Source organism: Echeneis naucrates, chromosome 9 (genome assembly GCF_900963305.1).
Source record: "Echeneis naucrates chromosome 9, fEcheNa1.1, whole genome shotgun sequence".
In the NCBI taxonomy this organism is placed as follows: Eukaryota; Metazoa; Chordata; class Actinopteri; order Carangiformes; family Echeneidae; genus Echeneis; species Echeneis naucrates.
The window spans coordinates 21,069,269-21,097,123 of record NC_042519.1 but is presented as its reverse complement, the minus strand read 5'-3'; the positions used below and the strand labels follow the sequence as shown (position 1 = coordinate 21,097,123).

Sequence of the window (27,855 nt, the reverse complement as noted above, 5' to 3'; positions counted from 1 at the left end):
GTTGTATGCCAGCTCTGCAAATGCACTTATCTTAACAGGCCAAGAGCGCAATCAAGACCAGGTGTATATGTGCAATAAACAAACAGGCACATCGAGGGGATTTTTAGAACAGCAGCGTTTCTCCTAAAACCGGCCTTAATCTTCGAATAAAGGCTCTATGAATTACATTTACACCCAGTCGGGCTGCGTACGATGCAGATTAGAGGTTCTCTTTCCACCTTGCTGACGCTCAGCAGGTAAATCACTCGCGTTCTGCAGGCTTCTGTATCCAAATAATACGTCAATGCTTTACTTTTCAGATCACTATTGAGCAGAGCCAAAGCGAAGACAGACAAAGAGAGGCAAGAGAATTGAGATGGGTTATGCAGCAGGCCCTTTTTAGTTGGACTGACATTCTTAGAACAGATGCACACGTGTGTGCGTGCACATCCACACACAGACTTTCCTTCGGGCCTACCTGTGTTTTATCGAGTTTCCCAGATCTCTTCGAGGAATCTGTGGGGACCAGCGAGGCACTGAGAGAGTGTCTGGAGAGGAAGAAAGAGAGAAAGAAGAAGGAAGGTTGTTATGATGCTCGCTTTCTTATTCAATGGACATATCAGATACTTTCAGAAGTCACTAAATATCTTGCGTTGAAGTCATTCAGCACATCTGGTGTTTCCGAAAATGAACCGAGATCGTAGAAACAGACATTTTAGTGTCAGACTTAATCAGCTGCTTGCATTTCATGCACGCAGTTGGTCGTGACTCACTGTCAACTCGTCAGTGGAAATGAGATGTTGTCCTAATTGTCGAAGATAAATTAGGGGTTTCAGGGAAGGCATGCTTTAGGTTAAATTAAAATAAACACTTCCTCTCTCGTAATTTGAGTCATGTGGTCTTTTACTGTATTGAACCAAGATTGTGATCTTTCTGTAACCTCAGCTGTACTTAAGTGCTGTGTGCTCAAACATAATAAATATTTTTCCCTTAGTGATAATGAGCAAGATGCACAAACACAGTATGGTGACATTAAGTGTAACGCTGATAAATTCAATGAGAATATATTTCAACTTTGTAGAAACATTTCCTGTGATGAAAATGCAGGCTAAAATATAAATATACTGCACAGCAGGGTCGGAAGTGCGACGTCATAATAAAAACACCTCTGCATTTTGCATTTGTTTCAAATAAAAGCCAATTTCATGATGCTATGTTTGAATATCTTGGTATCAAATTCAAGAAATGTTATTTATTAAGGAGAACATAGTTAACTTTGAAAGCGGCAGAAGTATTGTTACATCTCTCTTTAGCCTTAACGATGAAACACACTCCAACAGGCTCGAACGCTGAAGGTGACAGAAGACAATAAATGATTTGAATTCTGAAACTGTTCCAATATCACAATGCATCTCATAAGCAATAAGCTGGAAACTTGAGGCACGACTCTAATTGTACCGGGTGAGCACCGAATTGAATATCTGTAATTCACTCTCTATGAGATTTTCCAACTATAGTTCAGGTTTATGTTTTCAATGTGGACCCCGGTGCTCATACCGAGCGGCAGGACTTCAGAGGATGTGCATTATTATAAAGAGCAACAGCGTTTACATTAGACAACAACAAAGGAACTTATAACGCAGGACAAAATGAAAAACGGCTCTTTCCACTGCACTCTCTCGGGCCTTTGGGCTAGAAAACAGAATTAGAATGTCAATGTCCTGCTGGAAAACAAAACATTTGCATTGTTTGTGTGCGTAGACAAATATATTGTGAATTGTGATGAGGCTACTTTGGTGTATTCCCACTGTGAGGAAAAAAAGGTTTTCACAACAAATACCATTTCGCTCGGTCCATTAGAGATGGCGATTACTGAGCAGCACGACCCATTTATTCACCACCTCTTAATATCAGGTGAGAACGGCAGCACGGTGAAGGCGGTTGGACGTGGCGGATAAGCGGCGTGACAGCGCATTCCTCTGCACGCCAATAATTCGACAGCAAAAAGAGCCGTGCTGAAAGATGCTGACAAAAATCACAGGTCGAATCACCGCACATTACCGGGCTATTCTGATGGACAATTTAGGAGTGAGTAAACGCAACTCAGCCAAGAGACAGTTTCGTTTCAGATCCTGTGTGAAACAACACGCCACTGATTTGGCAGCATCACTGACATATTTTGGACAGTGGAAAAAAAAAAAAAAAAATCCAGACTGGGCCAAAGCCTGGCATGTTCCTGGACCACCAACGGCCAAATCCTGCTTTTACAACCTGACAAATCGATCGTGAATTGGTGACAGACAAAAACCCAGCTGCGGTTTCTGATCAGGCTAAAAAAAAAAATAAAAAAAGCAACAATGAAATAATAACCTGCTTCAAATTAATGTGAAGCCATAAGAACAAATTTCAACTCAATTTTCAATAGATCAACAGAAATACATAAACAACACTGAAAATATTCTGCAGTCTGACCAACACAGCCTTTTTTATGATTATGATTATGACCTGATTATGATTATGACTTTCTATATTAAACCTAATTACGGCACAGCAGAAGTAAAAAAAAAATATTATATCACAAAACTGAAACTGACGGCACTAAAACAAAACCCTTTGAAGCCCGACTGAATATATACTTTGGGCCAACGTCAATTCTTGTCTCCTTTGAAATGAATGAATGAAAAATCTGCAAAGGCCTTTCAAGACAAATGGCCTTTTTTCAATTGATGTGCGCTTCATGCTGTCCAGCGTGTCTCAACACAAAAGTTGCACACGTGGGAGCATTTTAGTTGCATGTGTGTGTGCATCTTTGTGTGCGAGGTTTTTCAGTCTAACATGTAAATGAGTTCATACGCGGTTTTACTTTGACAAACAAATCTGATCCAAAAATTCTGTGAAGAGTTCGTACGTAGCAACTGTCATCTGTTTACTGTGTTGTTGTTGTATTTTTTTTAAATCACCACATCCTGTCTTTCTTTCTTTCTTTAAGAGCTTCAGATGCTTCTAATTGGTTTTATGCACTTTATTATTGACTCAGCTGTGAATTTCACTTTAAGTTCAGATTATTTTCAGTTCTGACCACAAAGAACAAGATGTATGAGGAATCTTTGCGTGTCTGAAATGTTTCATCTTAATTGTTCATTAGGTCTCTGGCTGATGACAAGGCAGCTTGTAATCGCTGGTCGTTGTCGGTGCTAATCTCGTGGCTCTGGTGCCATTTAGTATTTCCTGGTTCCTGAAACAACCCCCCCCACCCATCTTCCCCATCCTCCCCCAGCCTCTCCAGAGGCTCGGTGTCTTCTGTCTGCACTCCGATGCATTGCTCAATTACACTCAATCAACCTGATAACTCAATAAAGAAAGGGAACTGACATCATCTGCTTCTTGTCGGCCTTGTTTGGCGACTGGCAGATGATTGGACTTGTCAGCGGCGTGGTCATGGCTGTTTGTCATTGTGCGTTTGCTGCTGTTGTCGCTGTCAAATGCAAAATGTATGTAATGCAAGTTGAATCTTTGCTTTCGGCCTTTGAGTGTGAAGTCAGTTACAGTAAAAACAAAACAGTGTTCTTTACTTTTTTCAGTTTTAGGTTTTATGGTGCTGTCGTTTTTACATAATTATATCGTACGTTTAATGTTTGTCTCTCGTCAAAGCAGTATGTGTATGTGTAATACTTTTTTATCTCACCGACAGCATTTTTATTAACTGTTCAGTCTCGTCACTGTATTCTGTAAAGTATGTAGTAAAGTAATAATGTTTTACACTTTTCCAAGGAAGCAAAGGGACGGGAGGAAGCAGCAATTTCAGTGAGCTGTTCAACAAAGAGACAACTTCTCGACAAAGTAACCCAACTTTTTCTTCTGTGCAAAAATATTGTGATATTAATATGCCAACTACTCATCTGTGGTCCTTCTAACAAGGTTCATTTACTGTAATATATAGCAAGAAATGACAAAGACAGGACAAAACCTGAACTGACGACATTGCTGACACATTCTGGCAAAAAGTGCCACCAAGCAATCCACAACTTTACTTCGATATCTTATCAACATAAATGGTCTATGTAAGTAAATATCATAAAAACAGAACTTTATCATTAAAAAAATATCTACACCAACATGTAGGGCATGTTGAAGAATTGCTGATTAGGTGCCAAACAGCCTCACATTCTACCCGTTTCAGTTTCTAACTTTTTTTTCTGGGAATAAACACCACATTTTCCTTCCTAGGTGTAACAGCACAACAGAGCAAGTAATCATTTTATTCTGATGAGCCTCCATGCTGAGCGGAAAACGCTCTAAATATTTGTACATTACCAAGACATTTTTCACAGGGATGAATGCGAAACGACAAAGATGGTTATCTAGCACCACAGATACAAAGCAATTAAGGTCAAGATCATAAATACGTCTGACTCGTATGTTATTTCCTAATAAATAACTGTTTCACTTGTTAAACTGATTTCAAAACCATCAGCTCTGGCTGTCATTTCCTTTCCTGGACACTTTTGGTCGGTACTGACTCCTGCAGAAAGGTTGCCCGGATCTTTAAACTTTCCCTTTTTTTCCCCTTTTCCTTAAATTTCAAAAGGTTTACTTGCTGTTTTACGTATTCGACCTCTCTGTGCTCATGATGTTGCGGCTGAAATGTGTATAATAGAATCATGTTTCTACCAAGAATAACAACAATAACACAAAGAACTCATTCAGTACGCTGAAGCGACGAGGGATGGAAGTGCTGAGCAGAACTTTTTGTAAAAACCCAACACATTCCTAGTGTAACCGAAGGTCCGCATTTACACACAAACTAACGCTACACACGCACGTGTGGTTGGAATGATCTATTTGTGCAAACAGAGAACACTTTAAGATGTTCAAATCAAAACACACACCAAAAACAAAGTTTGGTGGGAAAGTTATGTTGTGTATACTCACATGCGCACGTGTTTGTATGTGTGTGTGTGTGTGTGTGACAGATGAGCCTGCAGGAGCTGAGAAACCCCAAGGCGCCAGACGGCACTGTCCTACTCCATCTTCTCTGATTGGCCTCAGCCTAATTAAGCCAACCCCCACCCCTCCGCCGCCATCAACTGGTCGGTCACATGACACACCATGCAGCAGGCCGTGGGGTGTGTGTGTGTGTGTGTGTGTATGTTTGTGTGGGTTAAGAGGAGAATTAAGCTACACAGGAAGATGAAAGAATATGCGTTTCTGCCTGTGTGTGGGTTAAACAGTAGGGGGGTCTGTGTGTGTGTGTGTGTGGGGGGGGGGGGGGGGGGGGGGTTGCAAAGATAAAAACGATGACTTAAATCTATTTTGAGCCAAATATAGTTTATCTGACGTTAAACTGAGATGCCTCTCCAAATGATTGACTGTGCGCTAAACACTGCTATTTCCCCCGCGGGGGAGAAATGTTTAATGCGGGTGAAAGAGGAAAGAGCAGAGCGTGTGACAATAAATAAAAAATACAACAACACACACACACACACACACAGACGCGCAATATATGACACGTAAGCGCACACAAATTCTGTTTATTCTCATTTGTGGCACTGCCACAAAGTCGTCTCACCCACACCTACTCTCATCATAACCACAATTATCAAGGTCCGATATAACTCAATGGGCAGAAAGTGGCAGTTTGGTTTACAGCTTCAAATGCTTGAATGAAATCAACAGTATGAATACAGTATTTATGAAGAGAAAAGCAACAGCTTAGCATTAAAATCTCAAAGAAATTCACCCATTAACAACTTTAGAACAGATTTTGAGTGAGGAGCTGAAGCCTGTTTGGTGGTGCATGTGTACAGTGGACTGTGTGGAGCAGAGGAAGAAGTGAACAGGACTGTAAAAAAAAAAAAAATAAAAAGTGTGGGCGTCTGCTGCACAATGTGCTGCATTACAGCACAAGTGTTATATGAGCGATATGTTACAGGCTGTTGCGCACCATATTCTCATCGTTCCTCATCCGTGTGCTTCCATGAGACGTTACACAAAGCGAGAGCTCGCAAGGAAGCAGCAGAAAGACACAAGTTTGTTTTTGGTTTTCATTTTCTTTTCCTGCTCTGTCCCTGCATGAGGGATAGAAGAAAATACATTCCTCCGATGAACAGGAGGCAAAGCCAGGTTGCTCGGTTGCTATGACAACAGCTCCACGCTGACCAGCCTTTTTTTTTTTTTTTTTTTTTTGGACATCTTTTTTTACGGGCAAGAACACGCATGTAGATTTACAAATACCCAACATACCCATGCGCACGCACACACACACACACACACACACACACACTCGCCCAAACTCCTGTGTTAAACAATAACAATCACAGTACTGAAAGAATGGCTGAAACACGTCTCTCCGCGAGGCCCCACTGATAGCAGGGGTCGATTTAAAGACCGAGAGTTTAAGTGTGCCAGTGAGACGGAGAGAGGAGGAGGGATGGGAGAACAGATGATTCCTGGAGGCCTTATGGCTCGGTAGACTCTTGCTCAGCTGGAGAACTCAAATGGCTCGAAGCGTGAGAGGCGAGTTAACCGGCCAACATACAAAGCAGACTTTGGCGGCGATGCCAATCTGACATGACGGAGGGCTTTCGGGTGATGTAATGCACCCCCGCCCAACTCTCCTGTCGGCTGAACCGCAGGCCAATTCCTCCTGGATGCCGCCAGCTGATGGCGAGCCTCTAATGTTTCAGTAAATACACAAACCTGCGGTTTAATACCCATGCGTCGTCTCCCAGTCGCGGTCTTATGTCTTCCTTGGGCCAGTCTGTCTCATATCAATTTGAAACCATGGCTCAGTTAAGATCCCAAAGCGCTGACAGATGGGAAACTCAAACATGTACGAGGCATTCAATGCACAATATACACAACTTGCACGCTCTTATTTGTAGGAGAATGTCGTAGTAGGCAGTTGATTGTTATTAGAAACCTGTTGCCACCATGCTGGCTAATTGGCTATTAAAGCAGTTTGTTTAGAGTAACTGCAACGCAAAGTTCATCCCAGACTAAAAGTTAATTTATTCTTTGCGGCAGCAGAGTTTGCAAAGTTCACAAAAGAGACGGAGGCACAAATAAAGCATTTCAATAAAGATGCTGTTGTAGCACAGTATTCACAAAGGCTCTTCTGACTTGTGACACTGTTTTCAACACCTGCCTCTACCTTCCAAGAAGCCGACATAGCGACGGCTGAGCGATTCACTTATTGACTGGAGTTTATGACCTCGTCTGCAAGGTTTCATTAGTTGGACTGAGGTAAGATTTCTGCAGTCGAAACAGAGTAAATTAAGTTGCACCTGCAAAACATTTACCACCTTACAAACTGTTTTCTGTACTGATGAGCTGCTGCAGGAGAAGATGCATTTTCAGACAATCCAGGTTCTTGGATTAAATAAAACAGACTCATTTTACTTAAGAAAATACAAGACAAAACAGAGAATGGAGAGAATAACAGAAAATACACTCGTTTCTATTCTTCCAGTCAACAACACAAACCTGGTTGGATGACAAGCATCTGCATATACTGTGCATCTACTTGATTCATGATTACTATTCCTCCAGGGCAGCTCTTCCTCGTCACCCTGTTTCAAATTTAGCTGATATTTGTAGCCATTATTTATATGTCAATGCTCACAGGTACCTCCATAGTGATGCCACGTACGGTTGCTAGGAGATCTGTTGCACGACTGCAAAGAGGTTTGGGGAGAGCGAGGTGATGTCATTAGACACGTGTAGAAACAAACAGGGTGAACTGTGAACAAAGACTGTAAAGAACATTTAAGCCATTTATGTCCACAAGCACACACTCGGAGACTCCCACTCTCTCTCTCCCTCTCTCTCACACACACACACACACACACACACACACATCAGTTTTGCAGCAGGTGTGCGTGCGTGTGTGTGTGCCGGTGATGGACCTCGGAGTTGACGTCATCACACGGTGCAGCGTCAGTTCGCTGCAGACTGCGTGAGCTCAAACTGCCTAATGCGTCCGAGGTGAGCCAGAAAAATGACCCACAACGACCATCACAACTTTTCAGATTGGCTTTTCATATCGCCGGGAGTGAGAGCAGACACGCACAAAACTGAGCATTTATTATTCAAAAGGGGTAACAAAAAATAAACAACAAGAAGAAAAAACACACCGAGTGTTTTGTTTGACAATTTTTTGTGCGAACTTCATTATTAACACAAGGAAGGCATGAAAAAATTAACAGCCGACCTGCTGACTACACACGCTCATCATCTGTCTGCAGACCGTTGTTGGTGTTTGTGCATCAGATGTTTGTTTTTTTTTTCCCTCCATAATGTCTGGCCTACACAGGGCTTCACTACGACTTGATGTACGCTGACAGGAGAGCAGAGAACTGCTAAGACGTAGCCAAATCAAATAAAGATAGTCTGGCTTATGGAGGGTTCCTGCTTTTTGCATCAGTGTCACTGTTGTTGCATAGCAACACTGACAACGGGTAATCAAAGCGTGACTTTCTTGTTTTCCGTTGGCGTTGTTTGCTTCTATATTATTTTCATTATGAGCGCAAAATTGTGCTACAGGCCACGAAAGGATCCACCCACTGCTGTCTTCATGAAAAAGAAGGTTATTTTTGAAGGACCCTTAGAAATGTGACAGCTGAGAGTGCCGTTTGTTAAGCGTTCTGCAGCTGCTGAGGATACCTTTCCACAAAACACGACTTATTTATATACTGTATAATGCTCACAGTAGTAAATACTGCCGGCGTTATCCTTTTCAGCAAACAATATCTGTTGTCGGCAGATACCATCTACATCTTTTACTGCTATGAATCTTTTATGAAAGAAAACTTTGCAAAAGCCCGACTATCACAAATTGTACCTGGAGGTGAAAAGCCAAACAAACTCTTGGGACAGCACTGACGTTTCAGCTCGGGCTGGGTGCTGACTCACCCGGAGCAGACAGCCTCCGGTCAGCCGGTGCCGTGGGTGTGCCGCGTATTTTGATTCAGGTGAATAGAGAGATGAGAGTAAATACTGTTGGCTGGCCGCTCCTGACGTATGAGACGGCAGTGATATTGTAATCACAAACACAGACGTGGACCTAGACTGAATGCAAACACAAACAAACATACCTATCCACATACTCATACAGTCACACAAAAACACACGTGCATGCTGTTCCTCAAAAAGCAAATAGCTCCCAGAGCAACTGAGGCAAAATTAAATATTTAACTTTACCTTAGTTATATTTAAGTAAGTACAAATTCAAATTGTAGTATTTAACAATTAATTTGTCACACGGACACCTTCCATCAGCTGCAGCACGCTAGATTTTCTTTCATGTTTCGCCAAAGAGACTAAGCCTTAGACAAAAACATGGCAGGTAAATGAAAAACATAAATAAAAGTAAACTTGAATGCAAGAGCACAAAGAAATGTCTAGTACAGCTGCAAAAAAAAATAAATAAAAATCCAAATGGCACCTCTCTGGGAATGAGAGATGAGAAGTTATGAATTAAACGTTGATGCACTAATAATTAGGACGGTAATCACAATGCTGAAGTGCGGCTGCTGCACAACACAAACGGGCCGATCAGGTACACTGCAGGAGCAGGTTTTAAAGTAACATGGAGATCGACTGATAGACAAAAACAGACCTCTTCCAATACAATGATACTAATACAAAAAAAAATGTTAGCAGTGGAGTCTGCGTTTGGAAAATATAGATATAAAAAAAACAGGGCAGAGGGAAGTAGCTCATATTAAGGTCAGAGGTGATATTTCTGGCAATATAAAGGTGCACAACTCAATCAACCTTCAGAGCGGACAACTTAACTTGTGTTTTCAGTGAGCAGGCAGGTTTCCAAACAAAGCTGCGATGCCCACTGTGACTAATAACGCTTTTCTAGTACAGCAGGATAAAAAAGCAGCATGTGCTTCCTCCTAAAAACTCGGCGTAAGAAGTACTATCTCTGCTGTAGCCTGGAGCAGACACTGTTAACGTCGACGCTCCAGCTCAGTGGGTTGTCAGTATGCACTCCCACACATGTACAGGTGGAGACATGGGGGATGGCTTCATTGTGAATAACTGCAGGCTTGTAATCATTATTTACAGCTTTCTGATCAAATATAATGTCCCCATTCGTTCTAGTTTCAGAAAAAGCAGGTCTACAGTCTCCTTTTCAAGTAGAGCAAAGAACTCCTCTCACAAGACTCAGTCGTCAGTAATTTCTCATCTGCTCACCTCATATTTAGCTAAAATCTGAGTAAGAAGCACAAACGTTTCAACACCCTCGAGCGAATATAAGGGCCCTTCTGCCCAAGTCTATAGTTAAACATTAAAATACAGCTAAAAAATAAGTTACAAAGAAAAAAATAAAAACCTTTGGTTGCCAAATTGTGAAAATTCTGCCTCATCAGTGGTCGAAGCCTTAACAATTAACAATTAAGTCTGCAGCTGCTTTGCCAACAGAAAAACTCAGCAAAGACATCAGAGGATTTTTACAACAATCCTTCAAGTCTTAAATCATAAATATTAATTATGGATTAAGAACTCGATGTTGGTATTTTTGCGGCACTAAAAGGTCCATTTGCGAGGATATTCTTCTCAAGCTGTGTTCCCATTAATGGCTTACAATAGTAAATTATTTATTAACCACTGATAGAAGAAGTCCTTCATTACAAAATACGGGCTCTTTGTAAAAACTACCTCATTAGAAAGTGATACTAAAAAGCCTTTTGGGCCAAATGTTCTCAAGTGGAATTGTGCTACTGCTCTGAGCACACGTGCATTATACAGCCAGGCGATGCCGATGAATCTATACCTGCAGGGGTGCTGCTTTCATTCCAACATCTGTATTTTTTAAAGCCCTTTTTTTCTTTGCCCCCTCATGCATATGGTGCATGATTATTCCACGTCATGCCTCAAATGAATATGCATGGCTGTGTCCCACATACCTGTTAGTCAAGGTCCACAGCTATTCACCACACTAAGTGGCAGCTATGTATCACTGCTTTCCTGACATGACCTTCATTACTTCCTTTTTTTTTTAATTTTTTTTTTTTCCTTCCTTCCTCAGGCATGTGCTTTCTGCAGTCTGCCTGTAAATGCTGCAGCTAACAAGACTGCCAGGGTGCAGTAACACACCACCTCCTGACCCATTATGGCCCGGCCCGGTTGATCATTTCTTGCATTTTCCAGCAGAGACCTACTAAAGTACACTTTTAACCAAAAGAATCATTATGGGAGTGTGAGTGCTATTTTTCTTTTCTTTTTTTTTTTTTTTCACCAACTTGGAGAAGTTAGTTTGGTTGAGAGCCCAGATTTAGAACGATTGCAAAACTACCTTTAGGACAAAGGGAAGAAAATACTGAGAAGTATTCTACTGAATAGGAATAGTTTGCCTTCAGGGAGATCACAAAGATTAAAATGGGCTTACAAATGCATACAATCATTCAATCCACGTTCCGAGTCCAACTCTATAATGCACTCGACTTTTCCACTCAAGAGAGCAAAATGACACCCAAGAAATTAAACATTTCCTCAAAACTAAATAATCAGACGTCAGAGGGGATTAGAATATGAGAGGCACATATTAAAGGCATTAAAAAATCTAATTTCATAAATGCTTGAGTGTGAGCTGATTAAAAAAAGAAGAGCTGACTTACTTGCAGAGGGCGTTTCGGCATGAACGGGAGGTGTGGAGGGGATGAAGGAAGGAAAGAAGAAGGATCGCAGAGACCGTTCACTGTGGAGGGGCGAGCGCTGCGTGGGCAGATTCTCACAGCTGCCCACACTGCTGTGGATCTTAAGGTTCAAGGGCTTGGTCTTCTTCTTGGCTCTGAGGGAGAGAAGATAAGAAAAAGAAAACAGTCATCTGACCTGCCAACGGGGGGAATGCTCCTTAAATTCTTGTGAACGTCAATATTCGCATGGAGACAAGATGAACAGGCTTGTTTTTGTTCTTAAGCAAATGGCTTGCAACAATTAACAAAGTTTAGTCTCAACGATCACTCAAAGTGCGGCACAAAGGAAGGCCGTCATTTACATCGCAGCGACCACACAGCCAATTCTGAGCCCTGGGGATGGTCTCAGTCATATTTAGGGAATAGGGAAACCCTCTGGACCCTCTTAATCCTGAGGTGACAGGAAAAGCACGGCATTCTTCACCCCACCAGTTCTTACCAGCACCACCTGCACCGCCCTGCCTGCCACACAAAGGTCATTTCCCTCAATAAAGATCAACAAACTAGCTTCCAGGGAAGGCTGGTGATGGCCACACACATAAAATATTTAGCTGCATCAATCTCATATAGTGCTGACATCCTGTGGTGTTAAACTATGAGGACAAATGCAGACAAAAAAAAAAAAAGAAGAGGCAATTTAGAGCTCAGTATCTCCCTAAAACCACTTCAACAACTTCAACAGTGGACGACCTGCTCTATCTAATGCACCACAGCCGCCCCAGGCCTCACAACATGACACCACTTCAAAAGCTGGATGTGTTATGACCTTCAAGTGATGCCGACCACTGCAGTTTTGCATTCGGTTAACATGTGAAAGACTTCATGTGAAGATGATTTGCACTGGAGAAAGCATCAGAGGGACTGAAGAGTTCGCTCCGCGCCAAAATCAGCTACTACAGGACATCTCCTAGAAGTTATGTTGCAGCTGGCAGCAGTGAGCACGGTGATGCAAATTCTCTCTCTCTGTGCTGACAAGGCTTTGGTCACCAGTGATCCACATGTCTGAGCCTCAGTCAGACTCAGACGAGTAGCAGACATATAAGAGCAGTTAGTTAAATAGAATTTTCAATTAGTTTATGCTGTTTGTTAGGAGTTTGTGTGTTTGTTGTGTGTTCCCTGTGTCTAGGTGGGTACCCTGCAAATATTCTGTCCAAAAACTATTGGCCTGTCTAGGCTGCTCTTATATGGATGTTGCATTTTCCAGTATCCCCTTGTCTCCCCTCCTCTCTTTAAAAACTAATTTTAACAACTTTTTAACAACATTTTTAAAGACATCAACATTGACTTCATGCTTTTGAGGTTTTTATGGTCACAGGCAGACAGACGTACCAGACGTACCACCCACAACAGCCCGCATACATCCACCATATTACACTGTAGATGCAATTTATGTTGCATTTTGAAGAAGTCATATGAAACTGGATCTTTATGGGAAAGCTCACTCTACTCCCAGCACTAAATATGATTACTATTCTGTCCACCTACACATACTGTAGGCCCCGCGGCTGATTGCAGCAGGTTCACACCAGCTCTTGGAGAGGTAATGAAACCACCCTGTTGGACGAAGCAGGGCGAGAAAACGCTGCACCAAGAAAAGTGTACGTTGTTGTCATCGCACAGCAGAGCATGTATTTCATCATTGAATTGTTTTTAAATCTGTGCTTAACATCTCAAAAATAAATTAGGAAGGAGAAAACTACTTGTGAATCCATGCACACCGGCTTCTGCTAAGTTATTTTAACTAATTTGGCACCCGACAGACTAACTATAAAACTGCTTTTAACACTTGTAGTGTAACAACATAATTATGGGATTAAGGGCTCGCCTGAAAGGTTGTGTGTGATTTTCATAAGCCTCTGGCAGGTGGCCCAAAAGGAAAACAAACTGCTGAGAGGATGACAAAAGCAGGCGGGATCGAAAGAGAGAAGCTTACACGAGACAATTCATTTGATATATTATGATGAATGAGAATTTCCAATTTAACTTAATGATGGATTTAATGCAAATTTATTACTGAAGCTGACCCATAGCGTGACTGTCAGTCTTAATAATTGTTATATATTAAGTCTTATACCTACAAAAATAATCATCACCAGTGCAAAGAGTAATCTAGTGTACAGAAAGCCTCATTACTGCAGCAGATGGAATAATAGCTGCAGTAGCAGGAACTGATGGAACAGCATGGAGATTATTTTTCATCAGTTTTATAAAACCCACACAATTCATCTCGATAAGCTCCCTCATTTAAAACAGCTGGGCATAAAGACAGCTTAAACCGTAATCAAAAATTTGAATATATTTAAATGAAAGATTTTGATTCTGTCTGGCCATTCTTAAACTCCACCACCATGGCGTTGACTTGCACAAACCTTTCTGTGTAAGCAAGTCTGAACAGAAAGTGCAGAAATTGTTTGCTGTAATCCAGAAAGTTAAAGAAACAGCAAAAACACAAAAGAAACCATTTTCATTTCTGCAGCGGGGGGGGGGGATAAATAAATAAATAAATTTGAAGAATTATCCGTTACAAGGAACCATATGAGGAGCATCAATGATTTGAATTTGGACGCTTTGATGAATGGATCAAGGCTTAATGAAGTGGTGCTTTGGTCCAAGCAGAGAAGGGGAATTTCCGCACAACACCCAACAGCTGCATCTGTGGTTACGTTCCAGCTTTTTGGCAGAAGCCTGCAAATTACTTGAATAATATCTTTTTAAATGAGTTTTACACGTCAAATCTCAAGCCACCAATAATTTCCCATAATCACGGGCTTCTGTTTTGTCCGCCCTCTTCCTTTGGGGAGACCTGTCATTCCAAATTTCTGTTTCATATAATTACTCCTGAAAGTGCAATTTGTCTTTGTCAGCTTGTCACATAATTTGTGTGGCTAAAACTTTTGTAGATATCTCCAGTAAGTACACAAATCCTCATGTGGGGGAGCGGTAACTATGAACCGAGTGAACTGTGCCACACTTGGTTCTCTCAAATTTGCGCCTCCAACCACGAGCTGTAATGAGATCAGGATCGTCTGGAATGAGGAGAAGTTGGTTACCAAGCTGAGTTCCAGCTCAGCAGATCGTCCAAACTGCAGCTGAAAGCCGTCTGGAATAACACCATGGATAAAAGTACTGACCTTACTCACTGAGGTCACCATGCCAAATAGATAAGAATAAGATGCGGGAATTTTGTGATGATGAATGCAATCATCTGATTCAGACAGAAATTTTGTCAGACAGCAAACACGGTGTTGCTTTCCTCTACTTTCGGCTGTATATATATATCAACACATCAGAGATAATGTTATCTCTAGGATGAGTCAGTCCCACTGAATTATATACCATAAATATGTTCTTCTGGTCTGCAAAGGGTGAATTTGGTGGCTTTGTGCAGAGAAGTTTTTTTTTTTTTTTTTCAGTTAACCTTTTGACCTTTCAGTACTGTCCACAAACAACATCCTGCCATTTCAGTATAGATAAAATGCAGTCTGGAATGATTAGTGCAACTACTGAGGAGATTATTGAATGTCTAATTCCCCACTTCCCCTCTAATGCTAATCATGACCCAATTGAACTGAACTTGCCTCATGATGCTCTGATATGCTGTGCACACAACTGCGTGAAGCAATTGTGTTAAGCTGCCCTTTAAACAACAACACTGTCCTTTGCTCTGGCTGAAGCTGAATGGCATTTAGGAAAGTGGCAGCAAGTCTGAAAGAGCTCTGAAGCTGAGTGACAGCATCAGATTTTTTAAAGTTTATAAATGGGACTCTTAAACGGATGTCTGAGGTGTACACAAAGGCCAGACAGTGAATGACACGAGGGAAGATGTCTCCGGAGCCAGAGAACAGACAACAGGGAGGATAAGCTGCAGAGAGATGTACAGGTGAAGCAGAGCTAAATGAAAACCAAACAGGACACATGCAATCTGGCCAGAAGACGCTGTTTGAGCTGCAGAGACAAATATAAAAGCTGCAGATGAGAGAATGAGGTATTAAAAGGAAAGGAAGAGTTTCCCCGTCAAAATGCATACATCTTAACTAAAAAACTCAAGACTGTGAATCTTAACTTGTCATGCAAAGCAACGCTCACTGCCTTTTAGGACTCACTGGATTTTTTTCCTCCCATGTCAGCCTCTCAGTCCAAACAGTGAGTCATGCAATTAGACCTGTAAACCAACCCAGCACTTCATTCCCATCTCCTGCAATAAGGAAGCCGCCTGCAGGTTATCACTTTTCCATCATAGAGCTTTTGTCAGCTATTCCGATTGGCCCACTTTTATGCCATTTAAATCTAAATTAAACCATTCATCTCACTGCATGCATGCCTTTATCCTCTCCTTGAATGATTTTTAGATGTTCGGGGAGGGGATGGGGAGGAAGTTTTGGGAAAATTAATGCTGAGAGAAAGGAGAGGATTCCCAAATTTGGTTTTGAAAACGGGAGGCTGTCGTCTCCGTAGTTTTGAAAGCGTCTCTTATGCTCAGCATATGAAAGGTTCGAGGAAAGAGAAACTTGAAGAATACAGAAAGACAGAAGAGGAGGGAAGTGGGTGTCTTGTCAAGTGTCAAGAGAAATCAGCAAAGGTGCAAATAGTGAAGTCGCCCTTTGATCTAGTCTAGGATTCTGCATCACGATGCATCTCTCACAGAAATCACATCATGTTTGCTTCACATTTCAGCCGGCACTTTTGAGTCTTTCATCCCTCTGGGTCTCCTACACTGTGGAAAATGAACTAAAGTTGTTTTTTTTTTTTTTTTTTTTTGGTGTCATTCATATAATTAAATTACTCATTTTGCCATGTTTATTACTTTCTTCCTTCAGTTTGATTGACCCAGTTTTCTCTGAAATAAAGTTTTATTGTATCTACTCTGAAGTGCAATGTAAAGTTTGCATACCGTATTTGCATTAATGCGGGAATAGAAAGTCCTGATGTTTGTAGACGATAGCTTCTTTTATCTTGCTGATGATCTTACTTATCCGACTTAACGGTGTGGGTGGTTGAAAAAGAATTAGATATATTCACCTAGAGCGTAACATGTCAACACCAACCTATCAATTTGTCACTTTTTTTAATTTTAAAAATCCCATAAATTTTGAAAGACACGAAGAAAGGGAAGTGAGGAAAACACGCAATCTGACATTCATGCCCACACACATGCATTCGTCAACCCACTGCTTCCCCCACATACACTCACAGAGATGCTAATTAGAGTGACACCTTCAAGTAAAAGCTCCATTTGATCAAGACAGAGGAGAAAGCAGGAGAGCAGCGATCCTTCATGTGACATATTTCCTTTACACTCTCACAAATCGAGAGGATTTAAAAAAAATAAAAATAAAAGGCTGGGTCATGAATATTGCACAGCTTCCTTCCTAACACTGTCCAACATGCACATCTCAGCAGTGATAATGCAAAACAGTAAACAGCTCTTTCTAATTAAAACCACCAATCGAGTAAATGATTTGCAGGATTCCCTTCAGGTTATAGCTCAGAAATATGAAGCCCATGCGGCTGAAAAAAAGCACCCTGTTGCTTCTTATGCAAATACAACTGGGGAATAATATCTCTGCCAGTCAGAGCTCTTTGCTGCTTTAATAAAGTTGGGTGAAAATGAAGTAAAGGTGGCCAGAATAATGATTGCAACACAGAATCACTGCAAGCGCTTTCATCTGAAAAAAGTAGCCTTGCTTTCAGAGGTGGCATCGTTCCTGAGTTGAATAAAAGCTGGCAGCCTGTTGCCCTGTGTAGGCTTTTTATTTTTCTTTTCTGGAGCAGTATAGCAAAGCCAATTACATACCTCATCTGAAGGGATTTTGTTGTCATTGCACTATAAATACAATAACCCAAATATTCTCAAATCCCACTTTGAGGATTTTTGGTCAGTGTAATTTTCTGCCATACCCCCCCCCCCCTCAAAGAAAAATAAAATAAAATATCTGGCTCATCACATGTTAGAAATAAACTTTGGAGACCCAAAAGCTCATCTGGGAGAGCTCATACCATTTATTCTCAGTATGAACTGAGCATAAGTAGCTTTGGTTTCAATCCAACACATCCTGTGTCCCTAATAAAGGTAGAAATGAGCAAAGAATCACTTAAATAAGCTTCTTTGTTCAACTCCGTTCTGGGCAGTAGAATAATTTCAGAATCATTAAACTGTACAAAGATCTTCCCTTCAATCTCAGCAGGAAAAAGATCAATTTCATCACTGAGTTTCTCTCTACCTTTTCAAAAACACAGTCTGTTATCAGTTTTATGTGTGAGTGAATACAGGTCCAGATGCAGGACCTGTATATAGATACGTAATCACAAATATATAAATAATAAATGTGTGCTATTCCTAAATATAAAGCACTTACAGGGTTTTATATTTAAGGATATTTATTTCTGTAAATTTACACATTAAATTTTAAATTTGAAATTCACCATAAATTTCATTTAACAATGTTGTATTTCTTGCAAACACAGTGACATAGGAGCATCACAGTAAAGCGGCTGGATTTAGTGAAACGTAGCAGCTCAGCCCTCACTGCTATAGAGGAAATTAGATCTCGCCTGCTGCGCCGCCGCTCCAGACATCGCCACTAAACATTCAACAGCATGCTTGATAACAAGCATGTGTCACGGTAACATACAGAGGGTGTGTCTGGCACTGTGTGTGTGTACCCACAAGCTTTTTGTATCACTGTGACAACATCTATCAATCACCTGTTGACAAGCAAACTCACTTCCTCTCCTTCTCTCTCTTGTTGTTCCCAATCTTTTATCAATTACTCTTTTGCATCTCCTGCTGGGACATGGGTAGATGTCAGTGCGCCGTCGGCGGGGGGGGGGTATCCTCAGTAAAAAATCCGGTTTGTATAACTTTGTTACGGACTCTGGTATTTGCAGAACACTTCAAACTGCTTCCTCTTCCACTTGAACAACATTAAGATCTCTGTTCACTGACAGTAAGTAATGGCAGTAAGTAATTATGGCGGAATGTAATTTATTCTAAGTACAGCTTTAAGGCACTTCTTCCACTTTATGTATTCATGGGGTCTAATCTAATGTACTTTTCCTCTGGATTTGGAAAACCTGCATTAGCACAAGATCTCAGGACTCAGAGTGATTAGCACACACAACAACTACAAAAGCAAAGAGACATTTACTGCGACTGCAACGCCCATTTTGATCCACAGTTTCAAACTGCATAATGGAAGCTCACCCCTGGTGAGAAAGTATGAGAAGCAGAAGTGGAGACGAGGGACAGAGTTGTTGTCATGGAGACGGGGGAAAGCATCTCTGCATCTAAGTTAGATGTGATACGGTCAGTGTTAGATCGGTGGTTTTTGCATCGTCACTTCTCATTGTGAATCTTCTGAAAGACGCTTCTCTTGCGTAAACATTTTCCGTGGAAAATTATATTTTGTATTCAGGTCTGAGCAGCTGTGAGAGTCCCGATTTGAAAAAAAAAAAAACAACTTTTCAGTCTACTTCCATCTCTGCAGGCGCCGTGGCTTACTGTCATTACACTGTTATGCACTGGCTTCTCCACCACCTGGTGATAATTTGTCAATCCAAGTGACTCTACGGTTCTACAAAAGAGCCTGCAATGATCTGATAGCAAGACTCCTCTGTGTTAAAATGCTCTGAGAGCCCACACCCAGGAAAAGTTGGTGTCGATCAATGATGGATTGTTCTTGGCACTCAAATTATGGATGTCTGCCACTGATGGTCCGGATTCAAAAACTACCTTTTGCACATCCCTGTCCTTTTTTCTGTCTATGTGAGCATTCTGCAGCTAGATTGTTCGGGATGAATGGGAGCAGAGAACTATTCATCCCCAAAGCTTAAAAAACAAACAGGTGTTCAAATATCCGTCTTCACGACACATCCCCTCCACCGGCTTCCAAGAATTATCCTCATGAAAAAGCAGACGAATACCTGCGTGTCAAGGCTTCAAGTGCTAATTCAAATTCAAACAGCTACTTCGCTTGTCCTTTAATTTGTGGACTTTTCATGACAGCCCCGGGCTGCACATGTACCAAAACATTTCAAAAGATGTCTGTGTCAATAATTGACTGGTTTAACCGTACAATCAATTTTTACCCAAATTAGTTATTAAAATTTACTATTTGAGTTACTTTTAAACAGGCAAATTAAATGCCCTTAAGTATTTATTCTCTGTTCTAATATCTTCAGTGTAGGTTCAGTATAAATTTAGTACATTTACATGACTAAGAAAGAAATTTTTTTTGTATGCCTGTGTTAAGAACAAACCAGGCTGGCGGCACTGTTTTCAGGTTGTCTGTTTGCCCCTCTCATTCTTGTGAACACAGTATCTCAGTAACACCTTGTGGGAATTTCCTCAAATTTGGCACAAATGTCTGCTTGGCTTCAAGAATGGACGGGTTAGATTCTGACGGTGAAAGGTCAGAATTAAAGGTTACTGTGACCTCAAACAGGAAACATTTTTGGCCATAACTCACAAAAATTCTGTAGGATGAAATGACAATATGACATTTTAAATCCCAATGGTCAAAGGTCAATGATACTGTGACATTATATTGGTGGTGGAAACTTCTTTGGCCATTATTCAATGCTTTAACTCAGAAAGGGGGCCCATATTTCCTGCAATAATGCTGACATCTGTGTAGTTGTAATTCCAGATTTATATAATACATAAATTAAACCTTTTAAATCAATAGTCCAAATATGTCAGTGTCTTAAAATAAAGAAATAAGCACTCTCAAATTTGGAGGCCCTCTTGTCTTCCAGCCTCTTTCTCTTAATACGCACGCCAATGTGTGTGTGCGTGTAAATAATCAGTTGTGTGTTTTTCCCCAACATCCAATTGAATCAGAATTTATTTTTGCAATTCTGTCAAAATGAAACCATAGCTCAAGCCTTATGCTCCCTAATTCAAGTATTAAAGCAACAGCGCTGGATGTGAAAACAGCTACATGCTAGATGGCCTAGAGCCGTGTGGGTTAAGTGGTAGTTTCGCAGCGCAGGCAGAGCAATAAATAAGAGCGAGCCTAAAGAGACGGAGAGAGGGACAATATGGAACCTGGAGCAGATATTATCTGTCTTGACTTTAACATCAGAACAAAGCAGTGAGATGAAAGCTTCCATCTGATGGCCTGAATGATGAATGACGGTAATAACTCCTTTTGTGGTTATTGGGTAGTGAAACAGTCATTCCCCACTCCTAAATAAATCAGACGGCAGCTGTCAATACGGCCTATTTCCGTGCTCTGTCTTCGTCATTGATGTGTTTGACATCATCGCTTTCTCGCTCCAATTTCACTGGCTGATCTTCCTGCATGATGTTTGAAATTAAACTAATCATGTTGCCGGGAAAGTTGGGATTCGTATAATCAAATCAAAAGCAAAACTCGATTTCCGCCAAAAATTAACTAAGTGCTTCGGTCAGTGTGTAAAAGCTATAAATCCTTCCTGTATTCAGCTTGGTATCTGCGTCTTCTCTAACTACGAATCACCCCAACCAGCTCCCGCAAACACTCGCATCAACATTACCACAGAAAAACCATCAGCTCAATAAATGCGTTCTCCACCAGCAACCAGTGGCATTTGGGCTAACCGCTACTCCTAAACACTCATATAAATTCATAATCATGACTCCAATTTCTGGGCCACCGGCAGAGTCCAGGATAAGTGCTCATTATGGCCAATGGATGATTGAATGGCTGGATGGATGGGTGGGGGTAGATGGCATCGTTTGTCTGTTGACATGCCTTCACTCCTGACCCGCCATTAATGGCCAAAACTCTGATTAACATGGATGAGCTTTTGTTCGTGAAGAAAGGAAGATACGCGCTCGCATTCCCCCCTAAGCCACCGGCGCCGTGGCTTTCCCCTCCCTCTCTGAAACACGCACTCGTTACTTCATCACTTTGACATACGTTGGCTTTTTGCAGTTCACTTAAAACGCAGCGAATGTCCCACACGGCAAAGCATGCAGGACCAATAATCCTCAGCGGTCAGAGGTCGTCGGCTAATGTGGCGACGTGTGTGTCCCATGGGAGAGGCGGATTGGTATCTCTGTATCAGCGGCATCGATTTGACGCTGGCTGAAATTTTCAGAGACCACCATAAACATGCCTTCAGATTACACATCTGTCCCGCCAGACAAAGATCAGCAAATAGGAGTAATTTCAAGTCATCTGAATAGAGGAGAGTTAATGTACCTTTTTTTTTTTTCTCCTGGAGCTGCTGTTCTTTGAACCCCTCTGGTTTATGTTGTTTTACGTGGACAAGAATTTAAAAAAATATATATTACTTCAGACCATTAAATTTATATAACTGCACCACAGCCACATGAACTTTGAAGTTGAAGTTGTCGGGTGTGTATCCAATCTCACACTGGACAGCTCAGTTCCAGTCGACAGCTTCATCCTCGTTCTCAGTCACCGCGCAAGTTATAGATAACTGTTGCTATGGTTGGCTGCAGGCAGCCATGGCAACAGCACTTCAGTCCATGTTCCCAGATTAGCCTGGTTTCGTCTCTCTGAACCGTGGCCCACCTCCCAGAACAGGTGACCGATTGGCTTGAGAAACGGTTGACCAATCACAGATCGTTAGTAGACGGGGATTAAGAATAAAGATGTCAGATTCCTTCATGGTGAGCATAGCCAAGCATCAGCACGGATGTAACAGCTGTCCACTTTGGTATCGTACATCTAAAAAGGACCTGAAAACTTCTGTTTCTGATCTGTTTCTCCACAAAATAAATATTAATGACTCTGCAAGCCGCAATCAAGATTAAAGTTTGAGGAGAGGACATCCTCAGTTATTATTTATTATGAATCTGATAGAAACACACCGATCACATTGACTGTTGCTTGGCAACATATGCACACTCAGCACAGCTGCTGCTTCCTCAATCAGCGGGATTATCAGCACAATAAACATCAGGGTCTTGTCTATTTCATCACCGACGGGGTCAGACAAATTCATTTCAACCAAACTATCAAATCCAAACAAAACACACACAAGCTGATTTCGAGTTTATGCTGAAAGAACTGACCAAAAAATGTCTCCACGAATAAGAGAAGAAAAACATTTTAAATTCAGGCTTTCATTATTATTTGCATTCACTGAAAACTGAAAGTCAGAATAAATTCTCATTCTTCACATTTTTTTCCTCAGCAACGTGTTTTTTAGGTCCCGCGCAAAAAAACTTTTCTAATTATGAAGTGACAGCTCACAAAAGGCAGTGGAATGGACTATGGTGTTCTTTGGCCTGACGCAAAGTTGTTTGTTGCTCCAACTACCTCAAAGGTTAAAAGAGAGTTTAACTTCTGTGCTCACAGATAGCTGCTGTACTTCATGTGGCTTAAACATCATCAAAGCTCATTTGTGACCTTGTGACACCACACAAAGTAGCTTTTGCCAGAGCTTGGCTATCACAACGCTTCATCAGAAGATGCATTAATAAATCCTGCCATGAGCGAACTGGGTGAATTAGTTTTTGTTTTGTTTTGTTTTTTGGTTAAATGTGGTCTTGATTTAATGTAAATAAAGCTGAATGAAGTCATGTAATATTTGCACCAGGTCACTCTGAGGTGTCTGAACAGGAAACGATGGACTTGTGTTCTTGGATTCATTTGTCCATGGACATTACTTAACAGCATCAAATAAGAAAGTACTGTCTGTTTAGTTGCAATCTGCTGTTATAATTTTGGATTGCATTGCATTGAAATTCAAAGTGAGATTGAGGAAACTGGAAAATTCCGGTTAGTTTATTTAAATTAGAAGTTGTGCTTTTGAGTAACTGGCACCTTAAGGTTGCACTTTTCTCGGCGTGAGCTTCAACACTTGAGCTCGGTCATTGAAGCAATGGCCCCATCCCGATTTCCTTTAGCGCCACAAGAAAACTAAATCACACAGAAGAATGTATTTTGCGACTGAATCGGTGGATGTTACAGATGACGGTAAAATAACAAATTGACGAGTTGTCAGAAGAGACGCATAATGAGAGGAGGGAAGGGAAGAAAGAAAAGGAAACAGAGACAGAAAGGGGAAAGGAAGGGAGGGTGAGGGATATACAATGTGTACACTAGCTCAGTGAAAGCAAACAGCAAAATTAGCCATGGAATGAATGCAAATTCGCTCCCCCATGAGTGTTGCATGGCAGAATTACCCAGAGAGGAGCAGAGGGTGAATCACGCCAACCCCCAGTGCCACGTGATTTATTAGCAAACATCCGATTCAATAAGAAAGTGCTTAACACTCAAAAAGCTGTGAAAGTCTCATAAGGTGGCATTAACTATATAATATTACCATTTCCACCGGTGGGGGGGGGGGGTCGCCAGACAAGAAGACTGTGGAGAAACAAGCACGCGAACCTTCCAGAACGATCTTGGTGTGACGTGCCAAGAGGGACTGAGGCAGACTGAAAACTCACTTGGCCTTTTCCGACGCACACATGTTACTACTCATTAACATTGACAACGAGGTTCATTAATTGACACTCCAGCCCAAAGAGCCTCTCCGCTTTGAAAAGGGCATGGTGGGGGGGGGGGGGGCAACAGGGGGGTGTGTGCTGAGAAATAAAGACAGGAGAGGGAGAGAGATAAAAAGGCTGCAGCATAAGCAAAATAAAATTGCTGTCGCACTTCTGCCTAGAGATGAAAGTTTAAGTGGTGCTGGGTATCCGGCGCGCCTTTTTTTTTTTTTAAGTAAAACTATTCACATGTTGAGCAGCTTTAAAGAAATACTCCACCAGCAGACGCTGGTACATGCTGAAATATAATCAGTTTGTTGATTAATGTGTTTCAGACCGTGTTTAATCCCAAAGTTAACATTTATTTGGATGTGTTTTCTCTCACAATCGTCACACAAGCATTGTTGATTTTCATGTGCAGCTTTATTGATGTGAAATGATGAAATTCCAGGAAAAATAAAATCCTTTTGCTCCATTTTAAATCATTCCAGATTCCAGACTGTTTCAACACGTCCTACTAAATAAATAGGCTCATCATGTAAGGGTTTCTAAAGCACAGAAAAAGCCCCTCTTTCACAGCTGCACAACAACAACAACCAAAAAAAAACAAAAACAAAAACTGTACTTCCTCAAGTGGCCACAGTAGTGACGGTGGCTCCATCAGTCAGTCTCCAAAGACTTCCATGTTTAACTTTATAGCTGAAATAAACACATTTGCAGTCAATAAAGGTTTTTGATCTCCAAAACTCGTTTCCTCCTTCGTGTCAACGGCACAGTTTGTTTGTTTTTTTGATGAAGGCTCGCCTTAAACCAGCATACATGAAGTCTTGGCTCCACACAGGCCACACCTCTTTGCCCACTTTTAGCCTGAAGTTCGACAGAGTCAAGCTGCACTTTGAGCTTTTAAACCCGCCCTCATATTTATACGAGTGACGTCCCCGAGGCTGCTATGTCTACGTTATTTTCCACTGGATAAAGAAGAATCAGCATAAAGCTTCTGACCTTAAACATCTCTGACTGATGATTTCATAACATTCATCAACAAGGGAGCTATTGTGGTGCTGCAGCCCCAGACGTCACTGACTGGACAAAGGCCTCATAGCTGTTCCATCTTGTGTCCGGTATTCATTCACACAGCAGTCTACCACTTTATGTAGCTCAGGATTTAATCATAACAGCAGTAAAGAGAGAAGAGAGTGACAACCTGAAAAGGTTGGAATAACTATGTTACAAGTTACAAAGTTAACTTTTCCAGTAAGTTCCTGTAAGTAATTTGAAGGTTTCTTTTCTTTGTTTGTTTGTCTGTTTTTTTTTTGGGGTTTGTGTTTTTGATTTTTTTTTTTTTTTGTAAGTACTGATGTTTGAATTAAAAATTTGCTGGTGGGAGTGAACTGCCTGTTAGTCATAGTTGTATTCACAAAGTCATAATTTATGCTACACACATACGCCTCCATGAAAATTCAAGTCAAATACGACGGTGTCTCGGTCTGAAGGACTTTGTTCAAACATCACAGCCATAAGTCATAAAATAATGACATGCTTAGATTTTTTGATGTATCAACCTTTGCAAGAAACAAAAAAACCCAAGGTGAAAACACACAGGGATGGTCAACAGGGACCTTTGGTTCTTTGTCTTTCAGTGGGATTTTTGATTTGGTGAAATTCAGAGGAATTTTTTTTCATGTGTGTGTGTGTGTGTGTTTTCAGAGCAACGGTGACAGCAAGGTAATCCTTAAAAGAGATTAGAAACTGATTAGCAAATCTCTTGATAGTCAGAAAAAGGCACAGCTGGTTTAATTGATTTTGAGGGTGTATGATCCCGTGTGTTTGTGTGTGTTGATTACAATGTGTGTGCGATTGTGTGTTTGCAGGTGCTCAGTGGGGTGGGAAGCAATTAATTAACTGCATAAAAGCACATTTTAAAGTCAAATTAGTGAATGTGGGGAAAGAACGGTGCCATTCAATGATTCTACCTCACTGATACGATAAGAAGATAAAATACAAAGACATTTAACAGGGCAAATAGGCTTGAAGGAAATATGTGAATATGGAAATGTAAGATTTTTACAATTTTATTCTGGACCCGATCAATCGTGTAACCAAGGGTTAAGAGGGATGAGATGACATTTTCACAGCTCACCAGAAGATTCAGTCATCGCACCAAAACAAACTGTGATATTGGCATCATATTGATCCACCGGCAGCGATCTTTAACCCAGTCTGTTGCAAAATGTGTCGCCAAAATGAATATGTTGACAGAAAGTTTTTTGACTGATGGCCAGAATGCTGTGGGGTTTCTTATTTAGCTCCGATACTAATTCATCACCCAACTGGATACGGTTCAATAATTCTAAAGTCGTGTTTTTTATTTATTTTTTATTTAAAGTCGTTTTTTTTATTTATTTTTTATTTAAAGTCGTTTTTTTTATTTAGCTGCGAGGCTCATATTTCTCATATTAACTAATTTCCATTTCTATCTTGTAAGAATTAAAACCTTTTTAAAAATGGTGGAACAAGAACAGGCTAGAAAAAGATAGATATTGTTAAGTATTCATTTGTCTATAAGTTGTGTGATTTAAAGTTGTTTGCATTTCTGCTCTCATATTCATCCATCTACGCAAAGCATGCCTGCAAATCAGCTCACCAGGCATCAAGTCATGATATTTCTAATAGTGATAGTAATAAAAAAAACAAACAAAAAAAAAAAACAAAGAAAGCTTCAAGGCCAGACCTTCAAAACACTTTAGGTATTAATCCGATCTGACTCACAGTATTTATACACTAATGAGGCAAATAACAAAACTTAAAAAAGAGAAAAGTGAATGAACCAAAAAACTGAACATGAACTGTAGTCCCCTTCTGTTTATATACATTTGTCCAGTTAATGACTCAGACTCGTTTCAAATTAAATACTCCCCCAGATTCCCTTAAACTTGACGACATCCATGGACTCAGCAGTTTTTAGTTTGTTTGTTTTTTTTTTTTTATGCCAGGAATTCAGCTCTTTAATTGGCGTGTGGGGAATGACTTTTCTTCACAAACTGATAATGAAGGTAGAGATGCAAACAGAAGGCAGGGTGACTGTAAAACTAACAGTTCCTGTGCTGAACAGTTTGCTTCAGTTCTTGGACAGCATCTTTGTTTTAAGTCATCAGAACAAGTTTTATTGTTATTGGTCATTTTAGCTTACAAAAAAAAATAAATAAAGACTCAAATTTAAATAAAGTTTCACAACTGGAAAATATTTATCTGAGAACTTAGATTTTAAAGTATAAGAAGTACAGAAAAGATGTAGATTTTATTGGCTTTCACTGTAAAAAAGAAAAGCCACTGTGTCACTTGCAAATTACTTCGTACTTCATTCTAATTGGGAAGTTTATGCTACTTGTTAAGGACATGCCTGAAGTTCTTATTTTATTTTATTACCATAGGAACAAGACAAATCGGCTCAGAATATATCTCCAAAGATCTGCTGGGAAATTTAACAGTAATGTGATTTCTTGAAATTACACAGATACTATCAATATCAGCAGTATCTCCATTCTGCCATTAAGCCAAACTGGGAAAAAATATTATTAAAATAATAAAATGGTAGAACAGTAGCCCTTACCCACAGTGAATCAAGATCTTGGTCATATGTTTAAAACTGTGTTTTATTCAATATCTAGCAGAGGTCCAAAGGTGTTTGTCCTCAAAGTAATAACAAAAAAATCACTACAC

At 40.7% G+C, this 27,855-nt stretch overlaps 1 protein-coding gene across 1 annotated transcript in view; it reads right to left on the bottom strand.

The window, feature by feature from the left end:
• Positions 1-27,855, bottom strand: part of ksr2 (kinase suppressor of ras 2) — a 75,772-nt gene that overhangs the window by 21,046 nt on the left and 26,871 nt on the right. The window contains exons 6-7 of the mRNA XM_029511250.1: positions 11,610-11,782; positions 458-527 (exon numbers count right to left, since the gene is read on the bottom strand). Coding sequence (XP_029367110.1) covers positions 458-527; positions 11,610-11,782 — 243 coding nt within the window. The remainder of the gene's footprint in view (positions 1-457; positions 528-11,609; positions 11,783-27,855) is intronic.